General features: G+C 55.8%; 1 protein-coding gene and 1 long non-coding RNA gene across 23 annotated transcripts in view; one reads left to right on the plus strand and one right to left on the minus strand.

Moving 5' to 3' along the window:
- Positions 1-12,175: 12,175 nt before the first annotated feature.
- MYT1L (myelin transcription factor 1 like) overlaps positions 12,176-25,577 on the minus strand; it is a 430,813-nt gene continuing 417,411 nt past the window's right edge. For 13 of the 19 annotated variants that reach the window (XM_058682393.1, XM_058682391.1, XM_058682383.1 and 10 more), the window contains 3 exons: positions 19,921-20,030; positions 15,307-15,450; positions 12,176-15,010 (listed from right to left, as the gene is read on the minus strand). In XM_058682393.1, coding sequence (XP_058538376.1) covers positions 14,870-15,010; positions 15,307-15,450; positions 19,921-20,030 — 395 coding nt within the window. In that variant the 3' untranslated portion in view covers positions 12,176-14,869. The remainder of the gene's footprint in view (positions 15,011-15,306; positions 15,451-19,920; positions 20,031-25,577) is intronic. The other 6 variants (XM_058682394.1, XM_058682397.1, XM_058682399.1 and 3 more) reach the window with 3 other exon arrangements.
- The window catches only part of LOC131484284 (uncharacterized), a 28,004-nt gene continuing 19,170 nt past the window's right edge, over positions 16,744-25,577 (plus strand). For all 4 annotated transcript variants that reach the window (XR_009248134.1, XR_009248136.1, XR_009248135.1 and 1 more), the window contains exons 1-2: positions 16,744-16,896; positions 17,948-18,076. This is a non-coding gene — a long non-coding RNA (uncharacterized LOC131484284). The remainder of the gene's footprint in view (positions 16,897-17,947; positions 18,077-25,577) is intronic.

A 25,577-nucleotide genomic window follows, 5' to 3' on the forward strand; every position in this document is an offset into this window, starting at 1 on the left:
AGGGCCACCGTCTGCGACAAGGATCCAGCGGCCCAGCAGAATTTACCCCGCGTCTCCTTAAGTAGTGCTTTCCTGGACCCGCCGTTGGAGTGGCCACTCACCCTGATTGTTCTGGGGTTCAAGCACGTAGCCTGTTTCCATAATAGGGGAGAAAGAATGATGTTCCCTCAGCCCTTCATGTTCTTGGCTGGGGCCGCGGCAACAAGACAGACCAACAAGAGAAAAACAAGTTACAAGTATACCTTAAACAACAGGAGCCACGCAGGGAATTCTGCACTGATAAGAATCTCTGGTAAATTTGGGGGCGCCTGGGCGGCTCCGTCGGCTGAGTGTCTGACTTCGGCTCAGGTCGTGATCTTTCGATTGGAGGATTCGAGCCCCGCGTCGGGCTCTGTGCTGACGGCTCGGAGCCTGGAGCCTGCTTCGGAGTCTGTGTCTCCCTCCCTCTCTCTAACCCTCCTCGGCTTGTGCTTTGTCTCTCGTTCAAAAATAAATAAACATTAGACAAAAAAAAAAAAAAAGAATCTCTGATAATTTAGAATCATCCTTCTCACCCAGCATGGAGACGGAGACAAACGGAGATTTCCCCGATCATCGTTAAGTTCGCTGCAAAAGGGAAATACAGCTCTGTGGGTAGAGCTTCTCCTGGGTCTGATGTTTCTCAAAATATTCGGATCGAAACGATCCTTGTGATGAGGGAGCATAGGGCAGGCTGAGGGCCCAGCACAGGCTAGCAGCCCCCCTCCAGGTGGGATGCGTGTGACATTCCTCAGGCACTCCTGGTGACCAAGGACAAAGCAGAGGACGGAAAACAAGTGGCCAACTGACAGAGATCACAGTCCTGCAGGGCCTGGGTCTCTATCAGTTTACAAATGTCTTGGTAAATTACAAGGAACAGGCAATCTTATCAATAGCCCAATCTCCAGGAACCTATAGACTCGGTTTCCAGGAGCCCCAACATCACCCTCCATGGTGGGAACAAAGGCAGAAGGAAATGGCAGAAGGAACTCAATTTCCTTGTACCCTGCAGCCCACCGACAAACACTAACGGCGACAGAGTAGAAGGTTCCTCCAGAACTCCCTGCTTCTTAGGCTGATGCTTTGCTAGAGGGAAAACCACCTTAGCATGACAATAGCTACGCCTCCAGGATCCTGGGCGTCTTCTTTAGCATATGAAAATCTCACTGGAAACTTCCCCTGGATTTGACCCTCCCTGACTCCATAGTATATAACCAGTCTCTCCTCAGGGTCTCCTTATGATAAGAGAAGATAGGATAAAGTAAACAGAGAGGGAAAGGTTAGGACCTGAGGTCCCCGGGTGGAAAAAACACACACTTTGGAACAATGCTGGGAGTGTCTGACCACAGCAAACCCCCTCAGGCGTAAGGCTTCTCTTAAGAATGTAACAGACCGCCTCTCACAGGATGCAGTCACGCCCATCAGGAATGGACATGCCCTGGAGCTATCAAGCCATAAGGGTAGGACCTGAGAAGGGACACGCGGTGGGGGTGGGGGGATGGCCAGAACCTGGTAAAACAAGGACCCTCCCCTATAGCCGGGCATTCAGTTGCAAACGTCCCCTCTGGGTACAGAGAGCTTTCCTTGATTCTTCTGGTCTGATACTCTAATAAACTTCTCTGCTGCTCCTTGTGTCCCCTCTTCCCTCCGAGCTGTGAGACAATGAACCCCGGGTATTGAGGTAAAGAATCCTGCAAACTCAGTGCAGTTCATGCCCACGGGTCCTGTGCCTGTGCTTTAATAAAATCACTTCTTTTGCACCAAAGACGTCTCAAGAATCGTTCAGTGGCCATTGGCTCCAAACCCCAGCATCACCCCAAAAAAGTCTCATCAGGACTTCAGTACGCTTTCCCATCGGTCCTGTTTCCCACATGGTGTCACTTAGGCCAAGTCACCAAACTGGGCCTCCAAACCTGACCTGACTGCAGTTTCAGCCTTGCCTGAAAACAGAAGTCTTGATGGGGCAGACAGAAATTTCCTGATCAGCACCAATGAGGCCGTCCCTCTGTCCATCACACAGGATGGGTTCTCCATCCCCACCCACCCACCAAGGAAGTCAAGGTCACACGGGCCTTCTCCATCCCCCCTGAAGGAAGACAAGGTAGCCCAGCTAATGGGGCCCCTGCCCTTCCCCCTCAGGGAAGGTGACCTGATAACTTCCTTGCCCACCCTCCTCCCCATAAGACCTTCCATTTTGTGCAAGTGCTCCCAGCCCCCTGGACCTGCCTGACGGGATGAATCCCTTGACCAAGCCAAGAGGATGCGCACATTTGCGAGGCTGAGTTTTGTTTCTTCCCAGTCTGTACCCTTCTGCCCTGAATTTGCACAGGCACCCCCCGACCCACAGAAGCCAGGCTTGCAAGCTCATTCTTTATTTATTTATTTATTTATTTATTTATTTATTTTAATGTTTATTTATTTTTGAGACAGAGAGAGACAGAGCATGAACGGGGGAGGGTCACAGAGAGAGGGAGACACAGAATCTGAAACAGGCTCCAGGCTCTGAGCTGTCAGCACAGAGCCCGACGCGGGGCTCGAACCCACGGACCGGGAGATCATGACCTGAGCTGAAGTCGGACGCTTAACCGACTGAGCCACCCAGGCGCCCCATTGCAAGCTCATTCTACAAGCAGCCAGGTCTTGGGAAAGGCTGACTAAGGCCCGTGAACCTAGTTTTGTACCAGGAAGGATGAGGCGCAGGAGGGATAGGGGGACACAGGACACCCGTCTGGTGGCCAACCGAAGGTTAGAGGCGGTGCAGCCTCAGGTGGGGCTAAGAAATGGAACCATCTCGTTTTCAGCGAAAGACACAGATCAAGGTTCAAATCCAGACTTCAGGACAGCCTTTTCCATCTGGAAAGTGAAGGGGGACTCTCCCTTTATTCTGCAGGAATAAAAGAATTTAAGAATGTGGCCATGGGCTAATCTTCTGTGCTGTGCATCTGAGAAGCCTAAAGCATGTGAGAATATTTTGGAATCCACACTTAACTGGATTATCCTTGGGAAATATTTGTGGCAGCATAGCTACTGACGACATGTAGTTCAGGAGCAATGGCATGTGTGTCCCTGAAGGGATTGTGGAACCTCCAGCTCTGGGGGGGACCTCCAGCTCTTGGAGGAGGGCGGGCTGTGGGACCTCCAGCTCTGGGGTGGGGGTGGGGCGGGCTGTGGGACCTCTAGCACTGTGGGGGGCAGGCTGTGGGACCTCCAGCTCTGTGGGGGGCGGGCTGTGGGACCTCCAGCTCTGGGGTGGGGGGGGGCGGGCTGTGGGACCTCCAGCTCTTGGAAGAGGGCAGGCTGTGGGACCTACAGCTCTGGGGTGGGGGGGGCTGTGGGACCTCCAGCTCTGTGGGGTGCGGGCTGTAGGACCTCCAGCTCTGGGGTTGGGGGGGTGGGCTGTGGGACCTCCAGCTCTGGGGGGCGGGCTGTGGGACCTCCAGCTCTTGGAAGAGGGCAGGCTGTGGGACCTACAGCTCTGGGGTGGGGGGGGCTGTGGGACCTCTAGCACTGTGGGGGGCGGGCTGTGGGACCTCCAGCTCTGGGGTGGGGGGGCGGGCTGTGGGACCTCCAGCTCTGGGGTGGGGGGGGCGGGCTGTGAGACCTCCAGCTCTGGGATGGGGGGGCGGGCTGTGGGACCTCCAGCTCTGGGGGGGGGGGGCGGGCTGTGGGACCTCCAGCTCTGGGGTGGGGGGGGGGCAGGCTGTGGGACCTCTAGCCTGTGGGGGGTGGGCTGTGGGACCTCCAGCTCTGGGGTGGGGGGGGCGGCCTGTGGGACCTCCAGCTCTTGGAAGAGGGCAGGCTGTGGGACCTACAGCTCTGGGGTGGGGGGGGCTGTGGGACCTCCAGCTCTGTGGGGTGCGGGCTGTAGGACCTCCAGCTCTGGGGTTGGGGGGGTGGGCTGTGGGACCTCCAGCTCTGGGGGGCGGGCTGTGGGACCTCCAGCTCTGGAGTGGGGGGGGCAGGCTGTGGGACCTCCAGCTCTGGGGTGGGGGGGGGCGGGCTGTGGGACGTCCAGCTCTGGGGTGGGGGGGCGGGCTGTGGGACCTCTAGCACTGTGGGGGGCGGGCTGTGGGACTTCCAGCTCTGGGGTGGGGGGGCGGGCTGTGGGACCTCTAGCCTGTGGGGGGTGGGCTGTGGGACCTCCAGCTCTGGAGTTGGGGGGGCGGGCTGTGGGACCTCCAGCTCTGGGGTGGGGGGGGCGGGCTGTGGGACCTCTAGCCTGTGGGGGGTGGGCTGTGGGACCTCCAGCTCTGGAGTTGGGGGGGCGGGCTGTGGGACCTCCAGCTCTGGGGTGGGGGGGGGGGCGGGCTGTGGGACCTCTAGCCTGTGGGGGGTGGGCTGTGGGACCTCCAGCTCTGGAGTTGGGGGGGGCGGGCTGTGGGACCTCCAGCTCTGGGGGGCGGGAGCCATGATGGAGGCTGGGTCCCGGCCATCGAGGCACATCACATTGGTGCTGGAAAAGGTGGCACCACATGGTCTAGGCTGAGATGCTCGGGGGAGGATGTCACAGCAGCTGTGGGAGTTGGGCTCCAGACGATTTAGCTCTAAGGGAGCAGGTAACATCAATGAAAACCAGCCTCTTGTTTTCTAGATCCTTCTGTTGCTAATCTAGCACCTTCTTCAGTGTCTTTGGTGTCTCTGTGATCAGGAATATACTTTGGTTTAATGGAAAAAATGTTCAGCCGGTCCATTACTTTTCCCAAATCTCTCTGCCTGCCCCAACTCAAACCAAAAATGAGTTACAAATCGTGTCATCTGAGCCTTTTTGCACAGAGGGACGTTGTGTGCCGTCCACACTCAAATCAAAAAGGAAAATTCCTCATTTTTGCAAAATGCCTGTGGTTATTTTAAGACTGGTCTTCCGAGAACTTGGAGAGCTTTCCTCACGGTCATTCTGTGTGTGGAATCACTACCAACTCATCTTACAGAGAAGGAAGTCCGCAATTTTTGTTCCGACAAGTGTCTGTCGTGGTCAGCTTGGGCCGCAGCTATAGACTTAGGGCTCAAACAACAGAAGTGGATTCCTCACGGTTCTCGTGGCTGGGAGTCTGAGACCAGCGCCTGACTGGTCCAGGGTTGGGGAGAACCCGCTTCCTGGCTGGCAGATGGCCATCTGGAGGGAGCCTCGTGTGTTGGAGAGAAAGGGAGACAGAGAGAGAAGGAATCACGAGAGGGCTAATCCCATCACAGGGTCTGCATCCTCGTGACCCAACCGCCTCCCCGAGTCCCCCTCCTCCCACCATCACACCGGGAGCTAGATTTTCAGTGTCAGAATTTGGGGCATGCCCATTTATTCCGTGGTGACCCCAGCAGACAGTGCGACCCACTAACTCCAGAAAGTGGGAGAATGAAGCGTCTTCTGAAGGCCCCAGCCCGTGCCGGGAAGCGGACTCCCTAGACTCTCCAGCCTCCGTCCACTCTCGCTCTCAAACTTGGGTTATGATGGTGGCGGCATCGGACAGATCCTTTTATCGATTTGTCCTATGCCTGGAACAAGTTGCTGACCCACCCTAATGTAACCTAATGAATTGAAGAATATGTATGGAAACTAGGACAGGAAATGCCAGAGACCTTCACCAGCCTCCAGAGGGGAAGAGACAAAGCGCCGGGGGAGACGGTGTCGTGGTGTCAGCACATCTCTCACCAGCAGCAACGCCTTCACCACCTCCTTTTCATGTGTGGTGTTCTAGCCAAGGGTTTAATCTCTGCTCCCGCCCCGGTCCTGCCACAGGCCCCTGTCCCCGTGCCCCTCCAGGACCAGCTTGGCTGAGGTGGGAGCAGATCTCGGGAAGCACCCTGAGGAGCCTCATGGGGGGGACCAGCCCCCCCGGACCCCCACCCTGGAGTCCCGCCCTGGCATGGAGAGGAGAAAGCCCACATCCCCCTTCATCTGACCTTTTTGACCCTTCTGTAATCTTCCCTCCCATTCCCTTGTTTGAAGTTATGTCTAAAAGGGGGACGTATATTTACCAGGAATGAATGTTTCCAGAAAAGTAAACTTGCCCACATTAGAATTTAATAGAGGGTAAAATAGAGGCCTGCTTTCTCAAAATTTGGAAATAATAATTAAAAAAAATTTTTTTAAATCTTTATTTATTTTTGAGAGAAAGAGAGAGAGAGAGAGAGAGAGCATGAGCGGAGGAGGGGCAGAGAGAGAGAGGGACACACAGAATGTGAAGCAGGTTCCAGGCTCAGAGCTGGCAGCACAGAGCCCGACGTGGGGCTCAAACTCATGAACCATGAGATCATGACCTGAGCCAAAGTCAGAAGCTTAGCTGACTGAGCCATCCAGGCGCCCCTCGAAATGATAACTATGTCTGTAAATACGATCCAAATAAATTGTATAAGCCCATATATTTTTCTCCTCTGTCAGCCAAGTCCTTCCATAGGTACGAATCTCAAATGTCGCACTAAAAATACACATTTGTAGGGGTTCGTCTATTTTTAAGAGACACAAAGCCATGCGCTGTCACTAGTAGAGTGATTTATGCTCATTTTCATCCGGGACGGATTTATTCTTTCAGCAGCCAGAGCTCCAGCTACGTGTCCTGTGCTCAAGAACTTTCCTGGTTGACTGAGAAAACCCGGGCACTCTCTGCCCTTTAGACAGTTTAGCAACAAAAGGTAGGAGTCACGGCAACAGCTGACTTTAGACAGACGAAGGCGGAGCGCGTGGGCCTCTGACCCGAACCTGAGCTAGTTACCGCGAGTCACCGCGGGAGCCGCTGACCACCCAGGCCCGGGCGGCGAGATGCACCTCCTCGCCGAGTGACCGGGCGACCGTGCTTTGTGGACGACACGTCCTCCCAAGGCCGTTTTCCATCCACCTGCGTCCAGGTCCAGCCCTCGAGGCGGCCCCCCGGCCCAAAGTGTGGGGTGATTGCCGAGACACCGGCCTGGTCCCTCCCGGCCCCGTCTGGTTTGGGTTTAGCTGCAGGGCTGCTGAGCCCCGGTCTCCGGGCACCTGTTGCCAAGCCGCTTTCCCTGGCGTCTCCCAGGCAGACGTGAGATATGCCTGTTCATCAACCTCAGCTTCTTTTCCTGTGGCTCCTCTGTCATTTGTTACAGGGCCCCCCAGCCCAGAACCCAGAGGGCAGAGTGACAATTACGTCCCCCTCCCCTGCGTCAGCCGCCCCCTCCTGGACCGTGTGGTGCCTCCAGGAACCTCCGCAGGAAGCTGTGTTCTCGTCCTCAGACCTTGACCGGCGCTCGTGTCACGAGGGACCTCGCCCGGGAGGGAGCCACACTCCCCTTGGCCCTCCGTTCTTGACCGGCCATGTCTCATCAGCGACCGAGATACGTCCGCCAGAGCTGTAAGGCCTTGGGGCCGCACCTCGTCCGTCCCACCGCTCGGAAAGGGGGGCCGGCCGGGCCAGGGCGGGCCCCAGGGTGGGGGTTTGGGGGGGGGCAGGTCCCCCCATGAGGCTCCTCAGGGTGCTTCCCGAGATCTGCTTCCACCTCAGCCAAGCTGGTCCTGGGGTGCATGCTGCCGGGCCTTTGTGGGGACACGTGCGAGCGTGGGGGGGGAACGCGTGCTAGGTGCCAGTGGCCCTTCCCCCCCTGCTCCCCAAAGGTCTCTGGCATGTTTCTCCTCCACGTGTCAAATGAACGCCTCCTGTTACAAAAAGAAGCTAGTCCCAACCCTGAGAACACGCACGCTGTGACTGCTGGAGGTTTTATTAGATGCTCAGCGTCTTGCGTTCGCTGCCTGTGTTGCAGGAGCGCTGCTGAGCTGGGGGCTTGTGGGGGTTTGGCAGCTGCCTGGGGCTCACAGACCTGTTGTCTCTTATTTCAGATCTAGGGGCAGAGGGGTGAGCAGGTGTGAGGCGGGCGAGGGGTTGCTGGCTGGGGCTGACCGCACCCCTGGAAACAGTGCTGAACCCGGCCCGCTGTTGCAGTGCTGGGACCTAGGACAGTGCAGTGAACACTTTCGTGTCCCAAGCCCTGGGGACAGTTCCTGCACATTTACCAAATCCTAGCTGGTCCCCACCAGCTGACACCAGCTCCCTCTTGACGCCCTAAGGTGCAATTCTTGTTTCCTGACTCATCTGTACTCTTCTCTCTTCCCTTTAATGTTAAATTAACCTTCTGTCTTTATCATGCTCCTCCCCACCCCTATGTTTGTGCGTAATGATGAGGTCCAGAGCATGCTTTCCCAGAACATGGCACTTGGGCACATTGAGTATTTTTTAAAGTCTTTTTATTAAATTTTTAAATGTGTATTTATTTTTGAGAGAGAGAGAGAGAGAGAGAGAGAGAGTGCAGGGGAGGGGCAGAGAGAGAGGGAGACACAGAATCCAAAGCAGGCTCCAGGCTCTGAGCTGTCAGCACAGAGCCCGACGCGGGGCTCGAACCTACGAACCACGAGATCATGACCTGAGCGGAAGTTAGACACTTAACCGACTCAGCCACCCAGGTGTCCCTTTTTAAAGTCTATTTTTATTTGTTTTGAGAGAAAGAGAGCGAATGCATGCAAGTGAGGGAGGGACAGAGAGAGAGAGGGAGAGAGAGAGAGAGAGACAGAGAGAGAGAGAGAGAGAGAGAGAGAGAGAGAATGAGTGAGGGAAGGGCAGAGAGAGGGAGACACAGAATCCGAAGTGGGTTCCAGGCTCTGAGCTGTCAGCACGGAGCCCCACACGGGGCTTGAACTCACAGTGAGATCATAATCTGAGCCGAAGTTGGACGCTTAACCCACTGAGTCCCCCAGGCGCCCTTGAGTATTGAGTATTTTAAAGTGGAGAAATTTGGGGGCGCCTGGGTGGCGCAGTCGGTTAAGTGTCCGACTTCAGCCAGGTCACGATCTCGCGGTCCGTGAGTTCGAGCCCCGCGTCAGGCTCTGGGCCGATGGCTCGGAGCCTGGGGCCTGTTTCCGATTCTGTGTCTCCCTCTCTCTGCCCCTCCCCCGTTCATGCTCTGTCTCTCTCTGTCCCAAAAATAAATAAAAAAATGTTGAAAAAAAAAAAATAAAAAAATAAAGTGGAGAAATTTGGGGACAGCCGTCTCAGGAAGGACTCTACCCCCCGCCCCCAGCGGGTCGGCCCCTCAGTGAGGTCCTCACCACGTCCCAGCGAAGACGCACCCTCATCTCCAGGCAGAGGGGCTCAGCGCAGTGCCCCCTGCCGGCGACTCAGCCTGTAACAATACTCTTCTCTGGTCTTCATTTCCTTACTCAGGCTCCCGAGTCTTATCAAACTTCCATTAAATGGATTTGTATGTGTTTCTCTTTTCAATGTCTTTTCTTGCAGAGGCAGCTAATTTAGCCGGGAATGTAGGGGGATAGGGGGATAGGAGGGAAGCTACCCCCCCCCCCCCCATGTTTAGCTTTGTTTATTTTCTTATGTTGTCTTGTTCAAAAATTATTTTGAGACAACGTAAGGCATGTGCACAATCACACAGGAAGAAAGCGAGTGCAGGTTAAAGAAAGAGTGGAAAGCGGAGGGTTCCGAAGGGCACTCGGGGCCAGAGACCAGAGAGGACCCTGATGTGCTGGGATGGGGTCCCAGCATCCTCCCTGAGGCCGGCCGGCACAGGCCAGGTCCTCTGGGGCCGCCTCGTCCCGGGCTCGGGCCCTGGATGGGGGACAGGTGTGTGTGTGTGTGGGGGGTGGGGACACGTCTGCTCTGTCCGTTTGCAACGAGGTAGCTCCAGGGTGTGGTGGGCTTTGTGCTTAAGTTCACGTTGTTTTTCCACTTTTGTTCAGAGTCTGTGCAGTGACCCGTAACTTTTTTGGGTGTCATGTGATGGAAATATAAAGACAAAGTACAGAAGCTGGAGTTTTCCCTTAACGTGTATTTTATTTTATTTTATTTTTTTAAATTATTTTTTAAAATTATTATTTTTTTTAACGTTTATTTATTTTTGAGACAGAGGCAGAGCATGTACAGGGGAGGGTCAGAGAGAGAGGGAGACACAGAGTCTGAAACAGGCTCCAGGCTCTGAGCTGTCAGCACAGAGCCCGACGCGGGGCTCGAACTCACGGACCGCGAGATCATGACCTGAGCCGAAGTCAGCTGTTTAACCGACTGAGCCACCCAGGCGCCCCTTAACGTATATTTTAAATCTTACCCCTGAGACCCTGGCTCCCTGCCTTGCTCTGCTGTGCTGAATGTCTGTGGCCAGGGACCCTGGAGGTGGGGTGGGGGGTGGGGGGAGGTAGGTGCAGAGAGCCGGAAAAGCCGGGCATCCTCTGTGCTTTGGGCTGGGGGTTCCTTGTGTTCTGGAGGGTGGGGAATGGACAGTGGGTGTCCAGGAGGGGACTGAGGAGGAGTCTGGGCTCCGTCTGCGGTCTGGGGGGGGGGGGTCCCTAGGGGCCCGGCCCTAGAGCGGCCTCCTCTCCAACCGGCTCTCCTGCTCCTCCCCCTCTGCCCGTGTTCTGTGTCCTCCTGCTTTTAACACCTCGGGGCAGCTCAAGACCTTCTAGAAACCTCACTACACTCAGGCTTTTTATTTATTTACTCAAAAAATTTTTGAAGTAGGCCAGCTTCAGACAAAGGAGCCAGAGAACAAAGGGTCCCCGACACCTCTGCCCACTCTCTTGCTTTGCCTCCAGGCCCCCGGGCTTTCCCGTCATTCCCCCAACCTCTCCCTCTGCCTCCAGTGTCCCCCTCCTCCCTCTCCCTGAGGCCGGCCCCCCGCTGCCCATGCAGGGGTGCAGCTCACCAGGTCACCTTGACGGACCCCAGCCTCACTGCCACCCAGGTGGTTACACTTCTGTTCCCTGCACTATTCACTCGTAGCATCACAAGCGTCTCACTCGTGAGCCTTTGTCACCAATGTTTAACGGCTCCGTAGCATCCTAAAAAGTGCACTTACCATGAATTGTTCAATCGTTCCTCCAAAGTAGGACTTATAAGTAATTTTCATTTGCCTCGGTGCATGTATAATTGCAATTGTTTTGGTATTTTAGGATAGACCTCTGGAATTATTGGGCCAAAAATGTGAATCTCATAAGGTCTTTGACATGACTGCTAAAGTGCTTCCCAAAGTGTTGACAACAGTCCCAGCCTCGTTGCTCCTCAGGGGGAGTGGCTTTCTGGTGACAAGATGCCAGACTTAAGGCACGACAGCGGCTCACGGACATGCCACCTTCTGCGTCAACCTCGTTTGGTCCTTGGGCAGGGCCTTTGACCGAGCTGCACCTGCTGTCTGAGGGAGACCATCGCTCTTGTCCTGGTCACTCCACGAAGCTGGCCCAGATGTTACCCGTGAGATCTCAGACAGCGCCAGCCAGCCGGGTGGGTGCTCAGGTGGCCCTGATGCTTGAGGACGTAGAGGACACCCCACCCCCTCCCCGGGATACAGTTTGGATTTAACAAAGATCACCCGGCCTCTTCCTCAAATGTTGTATTTTGGGGGATTGTGTCTATATAGGAGGGCGTTTCTGGAATTTTAAAGGGTGACTTTTACCAGCATAAGTGAGGGAAAGAGGGTGATGCAGTGACATGTCACGTCTGAAGGGCAACTTGTCTTATGGGTGGTCCCTGCCAGTAGCTTGAAGTTAAGAGTGGGTGACTGAGCAGCAGGGCCGATCATGGGGGGTGACACAGTGCCCAGGGAAGGGAGCTGCAGAGGCACACAGGGCATCGCTCAGAGCACCTGAGCCGCTGGGCCGTGGCTGTGAGGCTAAGCCAACCTCGGCAGGGTCTGCGAACCCACTGCCCTGGACGCACTGCCCTGCCCTGCCTCCCGGGAGGCAGAGGGCGGCCCATAACTGCGCAGGAACACGGCCGTCAGGCCCCAGAGCAGGCTGTGTCCCTCAGGGTGTAGGATAAGGGAGAACCGTAAAGGAGGCTGTCGGCTCGGCTGGAACGTGTGGATACGGTGCGAGGAGGACGTCGTATCGCGTGTGGTAATCGCGCTGTGGTTGTGCGGGACAACGAGCCTGTCCCGGGAGACACCTGAGTGCAGATATGACGTGTCCTCACAAGAGCGAGGACAGGAGCGGAGGCAAACGTGGCCGAGCGGCCTTGCGCAGCAGCAAGGGGCAGGGAGCGTCCTCAGCTGCGCAGACGGCTTCAAGAAACCATCTACAGGGAGCCCTCGCGGAGGGAGGCGCCCCCCTAGAGAGGCCGACCCTGAAGTCACCGGCTCTGGGGCCACTCGCTCCTCGTGGGCCCAGACGCCGTTTCCAGACTCAAGTGAAGACGCGGACCCTGGGTAGAGATCCATCGTGCTACACATGTGGCAACACCGTTTTTATTTAGAGTAAGATGTGTTAACATCCAGCATGACAAAATTTGTACAAAGTTCACAATTTAAAAATGAAGTATCACTGCAACTTGTGATTCCACACATTTATAGCAAAATGAAAGTGTCAACAAACCCATGCCGTGTAGTACAAAAATAAATCAAACTTCAGTTCCACAGAGAGCACAATAAATATTTATACAAAATTCTGTCTCCATAAATGGTTACTTAAATTAACTCAGAAATGAATACGAACAATAAGTTATAATAAATAAACTCTGATGACTCACAATAATTCTGTATGAAAGGTCAGCATTCTAATATGTGACACTTTGTGATCCCTATATAATAGTCACAGATAACTCTTGACTGGATATTATGTAGCAACGTTAGATGAGCAGCAGATTTGTGCTTAAAACCCCTTTCCATTGTACATAGGTGATAACGAGAAGAATCCGGAACTGATACTAGCTATTACTCTACTAAAAGCATGACTACATTGGCAAAGAAGCTGCGGACACATCGCGGCAGGGAAACGCATTCGCCCACACGAACGGCAGGGCCCCCCGGGAGCCCAGGGCCCCGACGGCGTACACGGCATCGGGTGACCGAGAAGCACCTCGCTTCAGCTCTCGAAAAGGCAATTCTGAGCACGGCAGCTGCAACTAATCGCACAACAGAAAGAGGGCGCTCTCCAGGGCGGGCGCCGCAGGGCCCCGGGAGGTCCGTCATCTTTCCCAGCTCGTTATTAACGTCCTCGCGGAAAACTGTGAGCGTTTGTACAGTGGACAGTATAAAGTGCCGCTGGGGGTGTACATATATTTATACACATATATATACCGAGGTTGAGTATTGTATCAGTATTTGCTGTGAGATCCCTGTAATCTCCCTTAGCAACATCGTCGGGTCAGCCGTGAGGGCTCCTGTCATCTTTCCAGGGCCGGCCTCGCGAGGCTGCTGACCCCGGGAATTGCACACCTCCGTACGGATATATAGGACAAGGTAAGTGCAAATAGTCGACTGGCACGTTGTGGGGACAATGACCCTGTAAGTCCTGTTCTGCTAAAAATATTTTTTTTTTATTTTTACAAAACCCATCTTTTTTTTTTTTTCATAACAAAATTTTAAAGTACTTCTGTACTTCCTGCATAACATCAAGACATGGAGGGAAGAGATGCCGTTACATGTAACTCAAGTCAACACCAGAAGACACAACACGCCGTCCTAGGGACTACTCGGAAGGGGAGGGCGCAGCAATGAAAAGTGGTCTTATGCATACATATAGTGCAGTCATTGGAAGAAAACAATCAAATCTCCAAGTATAAGCAAGTCTAGGATGATCTAGTGTAAAGCAAAAAAGTGCTGAAGTATAGGTAATTACTCTTAAAATCTGATTGCATTCGTTCTTAGAATAGGTCGTGACAAATCAAAGAGCAAGGCTCTGCAAAGGCCCTGTGGTCGCCGGGTCTCCAAGGGAAGGTGGAACAGAAAGGCCTGTGTGCGGGCACTCAGCGTCGGGCGTCCCCGCTCTGAGCTGCGCTCCGCCGCCCAGCAGAAAGCGCCCCGCGGGAGGACTCCCGCCTCATTTGCCTTATTCCCCGAATGTGAAGTCATAGTAACAGCAACAACGACAGTAATAATTTCTAAAGGTGGAAAGAGGGGAAATAAATACTCTGAAATTATCTCTGAACTTAAATTAGAGCACACAGGTTCTGTGAGACAGACGCCATTGCAAGGACAGACGCTTCAGAGGGGCACACAGCTCTCGGGGAGATAAGGGGAGGTTGCTCCAAAGTCTACTGACACTGGAAAGGGAAATCTTCGCGCTGTCCACCTCTCATAAGCCCCTGTCTTAACTGCAGTTCCCAGAGGCACACCATGTAATGCTCAGGAGTTAATTTAAAAGTGCTGTTTAAGCTGCTTTGAATCTTCTGCCAAGTTTCCATGGCTTGATGTTGTCTTACAATAAATTACTTATCTCATTTCTTACAGTTAATCCATATGCCATTTCCTTGGAATGCAAAAAACCTCATTTATTGCCCCCACCATACACCATCCTCCTAAAACAAACAAACAAAAAAATCACATAATATTTCCAAGCATTGTTCAAAAATAAAGCATTTTTTTGCAACCAATTCTTGCTATGAAACAATATGCACACAAAATGTTATTTCTTAAATTCCATAAAATCCTCCAACATGAGGCAAAATGATAATGTCTAAAAAGTGGCTGCGGGGTCACCACATGATCATTCAAAGCTGGGTTTTTTTTTTTTTTTTTTGTTTTTTGTTTTTTTTGTCCATTTCAGTTCAAAATACTAAAACATTTAATCACTAAAGCATTAAAAGAATTTACACTCTATTTATTTTGATCCGCTTACCTCTTCAGAAATATATATACCCCCAAATGTGCATACATTAGCAGCTATAAACATTACATGGCATATCACACTATGTCAGCTTATATGAAAACGTACAAAATGTGAATGTATTGAAAACTATTCTGCAGGTACTATCTTTAAAGCAAGACATAAAATCATTATGAAGTCTTGTAAGCGTCACACTGTTTCAAACAGAAATAAATATAGAACACTTTCTGGTGAATCACAGCAGCAAAGAACAACAGGTCTCCTTTTAAACAACATCCCGTCACCTACAGCAGCTGCTCAGACCTGAATTCCTCTTACAGCTTGCTTTATATTTTCCAGTAGGGCTTTATTTTCTGGGCTCTGATAACGATCTTGATTTGTATACATGTCCGTCAAAGTAGTCACGTATGCATCAAAATTTTGTTCATTGATTGGATCCTACGAGATATTAAATAGTAGTTCATACACAACTTTTACTTTCTTAATAGGATATTCACATCAGCATAAAATAGTATCATAGCATAGTGCCGCCGTCTTTACGCTACGTAAAAGGCCTACTCAGAGCGTAAGTACTTAATCTTATGGGGAGCGCAGGATCTGCCCCACCGGTGCTTCTAGCCGCTAGCGCTACGGTTTTGGGGGCGGTGAGCGCAGACATCCAAAGTGTGGAGAACCATGAGCTTAGGCACAGAAGCAGACAGCGACTGCCTGTACGCCCGCCCTCAGTCACTTACCATGTGCGGCAGCTGGATGTTGGCTAGGCTGTGGATCAGGGACTGGCTCAGGTTGGCCAGCTCGTGCAGGAGAGACTCATTCTGCTGCTCGATTACTTTGTTCTCCTCTTCAATGGTCTTCAGGCTGCTCTCCATCGTGGTGATCTAGAAGGCACAAATTTGTGTGCCATGTAACAGGAGGGCGGGCCGTGGGGTGCGTGTGCCCCCACAGCGGCAGGCCTCGGCAGCCCGCCACCCAGAGGCCTGCTTCCCCCAGAAAGGCTTCGACGGTAAGAAGCGGTCGTTTTAAGGGTCCCGTTCTTACGCTTTTGATGCATTACCCTCGAAAATTTGCTAACTCGGCTACCGCTGCTTTTCTTTCCGGGGAGGGGCCGATGGGCTGGGCCGGCTTTTATTCTACGTTTTCACAGCTCTGTCCTCAGGCAGGACTATCACCGAGGACCTCTCCCACGAGGTCATCTCCAGCGACTACTCTGACCCCAACAACGCTGGGGCCAGCTCGTCCTGTTCAGCCTGAATCTAATTCTGCCCCCGGTTAAGTCCTAAACTGTAAAGTTACTCGTGAGGCAGGTGGCTGTCTGGTCCACAGGTGGCAGTGGGCCCTCGTCCACCTCCACGGGCGATCGCTGACCCCTCCCCCCGGGTGGTACGCAGTAGGCGTTCTCCGCATCTGCAGGTGACATGACCGCCTTCCTGGACTACCTGAGGCCTACCGGGCTTCTCTTAAATGAGAGGCTCAGGGGCCTTAGCGCCCCCCGGCCCCGCCTCCAGCCCACAGCCAGCGCTCACCGACCCAGCCCGAGCAGCCCCCACCCGCCTGGGCTGCTGGGCGTGCACGCAGCCCGGGCGAGGCAGGCAGGGCGCGCGGGCGACCCAGGGCACAGTTAGGGCCCAGGAAAACGGGCACCTGAACCCGGTTCTTCACGGGGAAGCCGCCTTCGCCCCTGAGTTACTTGCACCGCACCTCAAACTCTGCCCCCCCCACCCCCCCCCCCGTTCCTCACGGAGCCCTTCCCTGCTCCCGTTAGCCTGCCTGCTGCTTCCTCGGAGAGCCAAGACCCGGGGCCTAAGGGGGTCCGCGGGCCGCAGCGGCGCGGGGGTACACGGGAGGGCTCTGGAAAACACCCACCCACGAGGATCTCCTGCAGGGATGCGCACCGTGTTCCCACAAGACCTCGGTTACTCCTGCACCGCTCACCAGCTCGGGCCCAAACTAAAGTGACCCGCCCCGGAAACACGTGGAGTTGGCCGCAGGGCAGGCTGCTGAACAAAAGCAGCCCCCAGCCCCGCCCACCTGCCACAGCCCCGCCCCCTGTCCCAGCCCAACTTCCTGTCCAGCCCCGCCCTCCTGCCCCAGCCCCAACTTCCTGCCCCCGCCCCACTCTTCTGCCCCAGCCCCGCCCCCTGCCCAGCCCCGCCCCCCTGCCCCAGCCCCGCCCTCCTGCCCCAGCTGTCTGAGGGTGGGGCTCTCCCCTGCTCTGGGAGGGGCTGTGGAAGAGAAGGAGGCGGAAGCGGAGACCTCTCCAGTCGGTCCCGGAGCCAGTAGGGAAGCGGCTGTTGTGGCAAAGCCCAGCGGAAGAAAGGCCAGAGGTAACTCTGGTAGAAGGGGCCTACAAACCAAGAGGCCTGCACTGGTGGGGGTTCCAGGACTGGGGGTTTGGGCAGCCGGCCAGCAGCCTGGTTCTGCTGCCCATGAGCCATGTGGTCTCGGTCCCCTCCCTGTCCTCAGCTTGGGGACAAGGACACAGGTGTCCCTATCTGACAAGCACATCCTCTCTAAATGCTTGGGGAGCATCTAATCACTGTGGCAGAGCTGGGAGGCGCCGGGAAGGCCTGTGTGTGTGCATTCAAAATCTAGACAAGACTTGAGTGAAAAATGAGATTTATAAGCAAAATATATGTAGCTAAGAATCACTGATTTGAGAATATTAGAAACATATGTAAGTCTTCATACTGTTCTGACCATTTCAAATGGAGAGACCGCCACTTTCGGTCTCCAGTTCTGGACCTGGGACCCGGGGAGAGGCTGGGGCCAGACCCGCCACCCAGAAAATGATCGGAAGCAGCAGAATCTCTTTCCACACTGAAGACTTGCACGCAGCCCCAGCGTACGAACAGGCGAGGCAGCACCGGGCCCAGAGCTGCGGGCTCGGTCCCTGTCTCTCCGAGTCACCTGGGCAGGGCCTCAGGCCTGGATTTGCTGGGTCGGGGAGAACAGCAGGGAACGGACCATCTCAGTGGTTCGTCCGCCCAGACTGCTGGGCTGCATCCCCTGTGGTGTCTCTGTGCGGCCTGGTGGCCCCGGGAATGCTTGCCTTTACCTCTGGTCACTGATAGGGAGTAAGGGTGCCAGGGGTCATGGGAAACCCAGTGGCAGGACTACCAACCTTCTGGCACTTTCCGAGACAAGGTTGGGAGGCTAACTGTGCCCTGGCCAAAGTTTAGAAGGCAAAGGCACTCAGGGGCTGCTGGGTAGCGGGGCTCTTGTGGCCACAGCCTCATTTGTCCCTGAGGGCCGACTGGGGGTGGGAGGCTGCCAGGAATGAGCACGTATGCCTTCCTCCTGAGGGACACCAGGTCCGGGCTGCTCCTGGGCTGCTGAGTGCTGTCTCCGTGGCCGACTGACAGTGTCATCATTCAGCTGACCTGCCCTGCAACCTCCAGCCCCGGAAACTGTGGGCTCACGGACCCTGGCTCAGCGTGCTGCCGTCCCTTGAAGACACCGGGCTTATATTCCAGAGACGAGGAGCCACCGAGGGACAGCAGCCAGGTCAGTGGGATACATGTCAACCCTTAAATTCATTTTTGACGCTGGAGGCGCATGGACGCCTCCAGGAGCACACGTTCCCATGGGATGTCGGAAAGCGCCAGGTGGGCAGTGGCAATCCACACGGGGACAAAAGGACCAGCGAGGGGTGAGACGAGTGTGTGCACAGGGGCCTGTCTCTGCTCCGGATGTGCGGGGCTGCTGGGAAGCTCGGGTCTGGGGGCGCCCAGCGCCTGGCCCTCGTCCCTGCCCTGGCTCCCGCTGCTGGGCCCCATTTCCAGCGTGTGAGGGCTCGGCCCTGTGAGCAGACACACGGGAAAGCTGCGTTTCCACTCTAGGGCCGGCCGGGCACGGAGGTGGGCAGGAAGGAGGCCTTCCAGTGGGACACGAGTGCGTTTTGTCAGAATGTGGCCCTGCCGGCTGCGGCTCACCGCCCAGGACGGGTGGGGGGTTCTGAGTCCTCAGGATTACGAGCGCGAGCTGGGTCCATCAGTGTTCAGGCTTCCACCCGTGGGAGCAGAATATAAGTCCGGGAAGGTGCTTTCATTGGACCCAGTGAAACAAGTCACTGCAGGTGTGCGGGCTCACGGGGGCCCCTGTGGCCCTAGAGTCCTCCTGGGGCAGTCACCTGCTGCGGGCCTCTGACCTGGGGCCGGACACGGCCCTGCATGCGGATTAGTGCTAAGGACAATGCCCAGCTGGTAACCAGAGCGAGCCCTGGCGAGGCTGCCGTGGGCCAGCAGGCTGGCGTGGAAACGGCTCAACAGAACAGTCGCGCCGGAGAGAGGACGCCCCCGCTTTGCGCTTCCTTCCCACTCAGGGGCACCCGTGGGGTCCCTCTGGGCGCTCCGGTGGGGACACAGCCTCCCTGGAGGTGCGATGCCGCCACGGACAGAGCCAGCCTGCTGCACGGCAGAGCTGTGACCCCTACCCGATGTGCCACAGGCCCGCTCTGTGGGCGGCCAGGAGGGGTCCACGGGGGGAGGGCGTGCAGCCCTGGCTTCCTCCAGGATGGACGTGCCTCGCTGCAGCTGTGACGGCAGCACCCACGTGCGCTCCCAGAGAGGAGGCAGGGCGCCTGGGGTGCCGCGTGGGTGCCTCGTGGACTCAGGGACGGGGCTCGGAGCTGCCACGGATGGGCCATTGGCCTCGGCTCAGCCAGTCATGTGTAACGGGACAGTGATGACACTTACCCCGTGGACCACTGTGCGTGCAGTGGGACTACACACCATGGCCCCTGCGGCCAGGTATCCAGTAGGTGCTCAATAATGGCTCCTCCTTCCTTCCTTCCTGACACTGGGCACCTGGGCCTAGGACCCCGTGAACGGGCAGCCTCCCTCCCTCCCTCCTTCCCTCCTTGCACTGGGTACCTGGGCCTGGGACCCCACGAACGGCCGGTCTTCCATAAGACCCTGGGGCCAGGCTGCTCCTCTCCGGGAATTATGCTGTCTCCCTAGGTAACACAGTGACCACAGGACATCAGGGCCTGCCGTGTCTCGGGAGGAAAGCAGCTCATGTGCAGGAACGGGAGACCCTCTGGGCAGGACTGCTCGCCAAGGGCATTTCACTCAAGTGTGTGTTGGGGCAGGAAGCAGGGGGCTGGCGGTCACTGTGCACCAAGGGTTCAGCCACCAAAACAGCCCATGTCAGCAATCAGGACAAGGGATGAAAACAGGGTGGCAGATAGGGGAAGGGGAGCACGTGACCCCGGCCCGAGCACTGGAGCATCCCCGGAGCCCCAAGGCTGAGCGCTGGCCTGTCCCTAGGCCTAAGAGCTGGCATGTCCCCGGGTCCCCGGGTCCCCGGCCCGAGCGCACACGGTGGCTAAAATTGAGGGCTTCAAAAACTGTTACCTGAGTCCTGAGTTTGATCATATCGGCTTCCATCTGGGAGTTGGACTCGTTGAGCTCCTTGATCTCTTCATCCAACTGCTTGATTTCTTCATCGTTCTCTATGCCTGTAAGGACAGAACTGCGTTCAAGCATCGTGCGTGTAGACACAGCCACCGTTTTGAGTTTTCTGTGCTCTTTTTATGTTTGGGACTGGGTTTTCTGGAAGAAGAGACTCTTGGGTTTATAGAATAGCCCAGTTTGCATGTTCTTCCAGCCCTACAACCGAGTCACACAGACCCCTCTCCACCGTGAGGGGGCCCCTCGGGGACAACCACCCAGGGCCCCGCTGCCCCGTCTCCGTCCTGGAGGTGGGCTCACCCCCCTCAGCCCGTTTTCAGTCTCTCCCTTGTCACACCATGGACACATCCGAAAACGAGACCAGCAGCGTCCCTGCCCTCCCCAGGCCCCGCAGAGCTGCTGACATGTGACCACACCTGCGGGCCGCGTGCCCGGGGCCCCCTCCCACCAAGACTCGTGGCGGCTGAGGGGGACTGCGGGGGTCGTCCCCAAAGGGCTCTCTGCACACGGGCCACGTGACTGACACAAACAGGAAAATGCTAGAAAACATGCATCTGCTGCTGGGACCGCTGCGGCTGCGGGGCGATGGGGAGTATAGGCTGCACCAGCCCCCCGCCCCGCCCTGGGTGCCCTGGGACCGACCACCAGCTCTGGCCTCATGGGGCGCCGGGGCCAAGTTTCTAGCTCAGTTGGCTGCTTGCTGGCAGTGGAAGGTGCCAGGGTGGAAAGATCCAGACCCCTTTTCGTTCTGGCCTGTGGGTCTTTTAAGGCTGAATGTAGTCAAGGGAAGAATGGTAGGAGTCCCACAGAGACCCTCACCCTTGACAGCCCAGGACTCGGGATTGCCATCCGTGGTCACATAGCTCAGCAGCGGAGGCTGACTTAACGCTCGGACAAGGCGCGCAGCCCAGGCCTCGGGGCCAGAACAGACGCCCTTCTCCAGTCTGCAGACAGAAGGGGGGCGGCCACCCTGGGAGGGAAGGCCCGGGACACCTGGGGCCCTGGCCCACCCGGCCTCCCCACCAACGCGTCCGAAATACAAAGAAGGAGCGGTGGGATCCACAGTGTTGGGTCTCAGTTGTTGATTTTAGTGAAATGGAAAAGAAAATGGACATCGGAACAGTAGGCGATCTTCCTGAGGTGAACCACACGTGCATGTCTTGGGGGAGACACTGGCTTTCCTCTGTACAGCAGAGAGAACAGGCGTGTTCGGCTTGATTTCTGGGTCCACCACCCTTCCTTTCCAGTCTCCTCCACAGACCCACCCTGGGGGCTAAATTGCAAACAAGCAGATGTTGAACCTGTGGAGCTCCCCCTGCCCCCCCCACCGAGGGACCAGCTGTGGCCCGCTGACCCCAAGGCTGGGTCTCGTGGCCCTGGCTCCACCATAGAGGCCTCAGCATGTGTCCCCAGCCATGTCTTACAAGGGTCCGGAACGTCACCAGCAAAGCCTCCCTGCTCGCCATCCCACGTATCTCCCAAAGCTGTTCACGGGTCCAAGAGGAAATCCTTCCAGCGATTTGAGCTGTTACATTTCCCCCCTTTTTTATCTGTGACCAGACTTCCTTGGCAACTCTCTCAGTCAGGGCTAGGCTGATTGAGTCTCCGCATGTGGTCCTGAGCACACAGGAGGGCTCAGCCCAGGGGTGGCTGATGACATTATTGTTTCTGGGGACGTTCGGATGCGCCTGGAGATAAGGACACGGGTGCGTAAGAATCCTGATTTGTAAAGCAGCTAGACTGTGAAGCAGTCTATCCGCTAACACGGATTGGCCACGCCAGCAGCCCAGGCGCACGGAGAACATCTCTCACACAAATGGACCTGGGGACCTGTGTACCGACGGCCCTTCCAGCCTGTGTCTGAGCTGGTGGATCTTCAAAATGAATTTCGGTTAAGGTTTCTGAACAAGTGCTTCATGTGATACCTTCTGCGGTTTTTTAGGTCTGAACAAACTTAAAACTTCGCTTTTTCGGGCTGTATGTCATGTTTCTGTGGATCCAAAAACTGCATCAGCGTGAGTGTGGTCTCACAGGGAACCTTCCTGTTTTGTGCCGACCCCTGAGGGACCCCTGAGGTCTGTCTCATCCAGATTCAGGTGACTTCTGAAAGACACCATTATTCACGGCAAAGCCTTCTCTCTGGTGCTCGCAGGGAAGGGGGAGTCTCCCCGAGTCCCTCTGGTAATAGCCTCTCCGTCCTGTGTGCACCGTGCAAAGGAAGAGCCATCAGCGAACCAAAGAACTGGTTTCTCTTATACGTCAAATGAAAGGTCTAGATTTTTATTTGTGTGGTGGCTAAAAGTGTGGAAGGCTAGACCTGACCATGTTTTGCGGTGGAGCCTGTGCGGGAAGGCTGGTGTAGCTCTTCTTGGGGACCCGTCCTGCGTGGACCCTCAGAACCGTTTGGTCACGACGTCTGACTCTGGATAATTCCTGATAAGAAAAGGATGCTCTGCGCACCTGCCTGTTCCCAGCGTCAGGGTGGCACGTTTCCGCTGATGATGTTGGAGTGGAATTGTGACCGAAACAACTCATCTGAGGTCAGGCGGGTTGAAGATGACTGCGCTGTCACAACGCCCAGAGGACTGTGGGGAAAATCGCACTGGTTTGTTGGAGGCGATGTCAGCGGTAGCCAAAATAAGCTGAAGTTCGTAAAACCCCCCGACGTGTCAACATCTTTCTCATGGGGCTGCCTTCTAGCAAATGAAAGCTTAGAACAGTTTTGAGAAAGCTCTGAGAAGAGAATGTGGTCTCTGGAAAACGGGTGACATCTTGGGGCCCCTTTTACTGGTTTGAGTTTTTACAAAAGAGTGTCCAGCAATTCCTACTTTCTACTTAACTTTCCTGGGACACCAGCTTTCCTGGGACAGCCGCAGAGACCACACGACCTGAGATATTTCCCGGACACTGGACGCATTTCTGACCCGCCCCGCTGAGGGGTTTGAGAAGCCATGGCTGTAGAGCCTGGATTTTGAAACATGACAAACCCGGGACCTAAATCCGTATCTTCCCACGGAAGAGTTTGGTGATGAGTGATTTTCGTAGTCCTAAACTTCAAACTCCTCCATTGCAAAAATGGTCCCTCTCTGGGGACCAGATAAAGATAAGAGATAAATTAATCTATAAAAGACACGGGAGTCAGACTCCAGCAGCGGGGACTAAAGGAAGCGGCTGGATAGCAAGTGTTCCTTGAGAAGCCAGTGTGGTCTCCGTGGTCACCTGTCTTCAGTGAAAAGTGACAGAGACTGGTTTTTCCCGCTGACCTTGCTGCAGGCTGACAAATAATTGAAGGGAAAAGGAAGAGTGAAAATACTGTATGTGGCCTAGCATGGTGGGCTTCCAGTTCTGCTGAACTGAAGAATTAAAGACAAAAATTCCTTTTTATAAGTCTTAACTTGGTCCTCTAAATGTTTTATTGTAAGTTCAGCTTCCAAAGATACGTATTTTCAAAATCGTATGCTGTGGAGCGCTTTAAATAATGCCCATCAGAGCCTTGGACCAAAGAGTTTAGTCCGTAAGATTTACGAGCGACTTGCACTGCATGGACCAAGCGGCAACTCAGGCGTCATCACCAGAGCGGCCTGCGGGTCAGATCCACTTTCTGACGGAAGTCATATCATTTCACGTCCAGTAAAAATACAGCAGGCGGCCCTGTGCTGACCTTCCCATCTCTGAGTTTTCTTCCAGGAGCGCGGGATTCACGGACGGACGACCGTTAGTGCGTCCGTGAAACAGGACAGGGTGCCTGCCGCGTCTGTCCTGTGTGCTTGGCCGGTCCCCCGCGTGCCCGGGCGGTTCCCCCACAGCCCAGCATCCCGGCCGCCCCTATAGCGGACATTCTCCTGTGAGGGTGGCAGGGACAGAGTGGGGGGAAGGTGGACGGGATCTCAGTCCCTTGGGCTCAGGAGAGAGTCCAGAGAATTCCAGCGTCTGGAAACAAATTTCCTCAAGCTCTCCGCATGCGCCTGCCCCTAGGACACCCCCGAGGCCCCAGGCCATGGTGCGGTGCCCGCTTCTGGAGACGGGAGAGAGCGACCGGGGTGCAGCGCGCTTGTCCGTATCTCAGGGCAGTGGCACCTCTGCTGGGTCCTCGCCTGCAGGGAGGCTGAGCTTAAGTGTGTCAGCGCCGGCAGCGGGCAGCGGGCAGCGGGGACAGAGGCCCGCCCGCGGCCTCCGTGTTCGATAGATGTCACAGCCCCTTCCCACAGCCTGACTTCTGTGACAATCCAGGGAGGAAGAAGGAGGGCTGCCTCGTTTCCTTCTGTCCTTGGCAAGACGGGGACAAAGATCCAACAACAACAACAAAAGAGCAAAAACAAAGGCGAGGACAGCTGGGCTGGCGGCAGGGCGGGGTGGGAGGGTGGGGAGCTGCCTGCTGAGGGGGCAGGAGGGGCTCTGCAGAGGGGTCTGAGCAGAGGCCACACCTCCTGCTGCTTTGAGAGCTGTTCTGGGGGATAAAGAAATCATGGAGACCTTTAAATTTGAAGAATAAGGAGAAGGGGGGAGGGGGAGGAAGAAGAGGAAGGAAGGAAGGAAGGGGGGGCAGGGTCCCGGATTTCAGCGCCAGAAGGGAGCTTCAAGGACACTTAGAAGAGCTCCTTTTTACTCAGGTGAACACTTGACGGAAGGTGCTGGAATGCCAACACAGGAGTAGCTCAGCCAACTGAACAGTGGTCTCCTTGAGGCCTGCGCACTCACGGAAGAGCCGGGCGTGGAGGGAGGGAAGCTTCTGGCCACGTTACCCGCGAAGGTGTTAGAGCATTGTCAGGCCAGGTTGCACTCAAGATATTCGAGAAAAGAGACAGAGACAGACTGTTTTCCACATCTCGGCGGGGGCAACGCCGCGACCAGATCTCTGCACGTGGCAGGACGGGGGCGATCCTTGTGGAAAATGGCGCGTTCTGGCCCGTCCCCGGGAGCGGCAGCGCGTTTCCCCCGTGCTTGCCTGCGGGTCAGCGGCTCAGGGTGATGGCCGATCATCCTCGCCTCACGACACAGCCTCTGCACCGAGAGGAGTGTCCCCAGGGGTCACTAAGAGGTGACTCTGGTCCTGGCACGAAGAATGTCCAGACAGATGAGAAACTCAGGCTCAGGAGGACCCGGGTCGGTCCAGCTCCCATCTCTCATGGCTGCGTGACCCGAGCTGCCTCACCCTGGCGAGAGCGCGACAGAACGCGTCCCTGCACCCGGATCCCACCTGCCTCCCTCCGCACGGCCCCTCCTCGGGTCTGTTTTCTGTCCTTTCCTTCTCTGCACTGACCCCCAGCCCGCTGCCGCTTCTGTTGCCGAAGAGTGTGGACCGTCACAGGCCCGACCCACCAGCGGGGGGCGGCTGCTTGACCACCAGGGCGTCTGGTGAAAGGTCACGCTGAGTGTTTCTGGAAGGGTGGCGGTGGTGGTTTCTTCCCGGCGGCTTCCCCACGCGGCCTCGGGCCTGCGGGTGACGATGAGGTTCCTGAAGCTCCGGGAGGCGGCGCTCCATGCGCTCGAGCTCCGTGCCTGTGGCCCCAAGCGTGTGTCCCACAGAAGCGGGGAGGCCAGAGCCCAAGCCTTCCAGACGCACGCATCGTGACCCTGGCCGTCTTCCCGGCAGT

This window comes from Neofelis nebulosa, chromosome 9 (assembly GCF_028018385.1).
Source record: "Neofelis nebulosa isolate mNeoNeb1 chromosome 9, mNeoNeb1.pri, whole genome shotgun sequence".
NCBI lineage: Eukaryota > Metazoa > Chordata > Mammalia > Carnivora > Felidae > Neofelis > Neofelis nebulosa.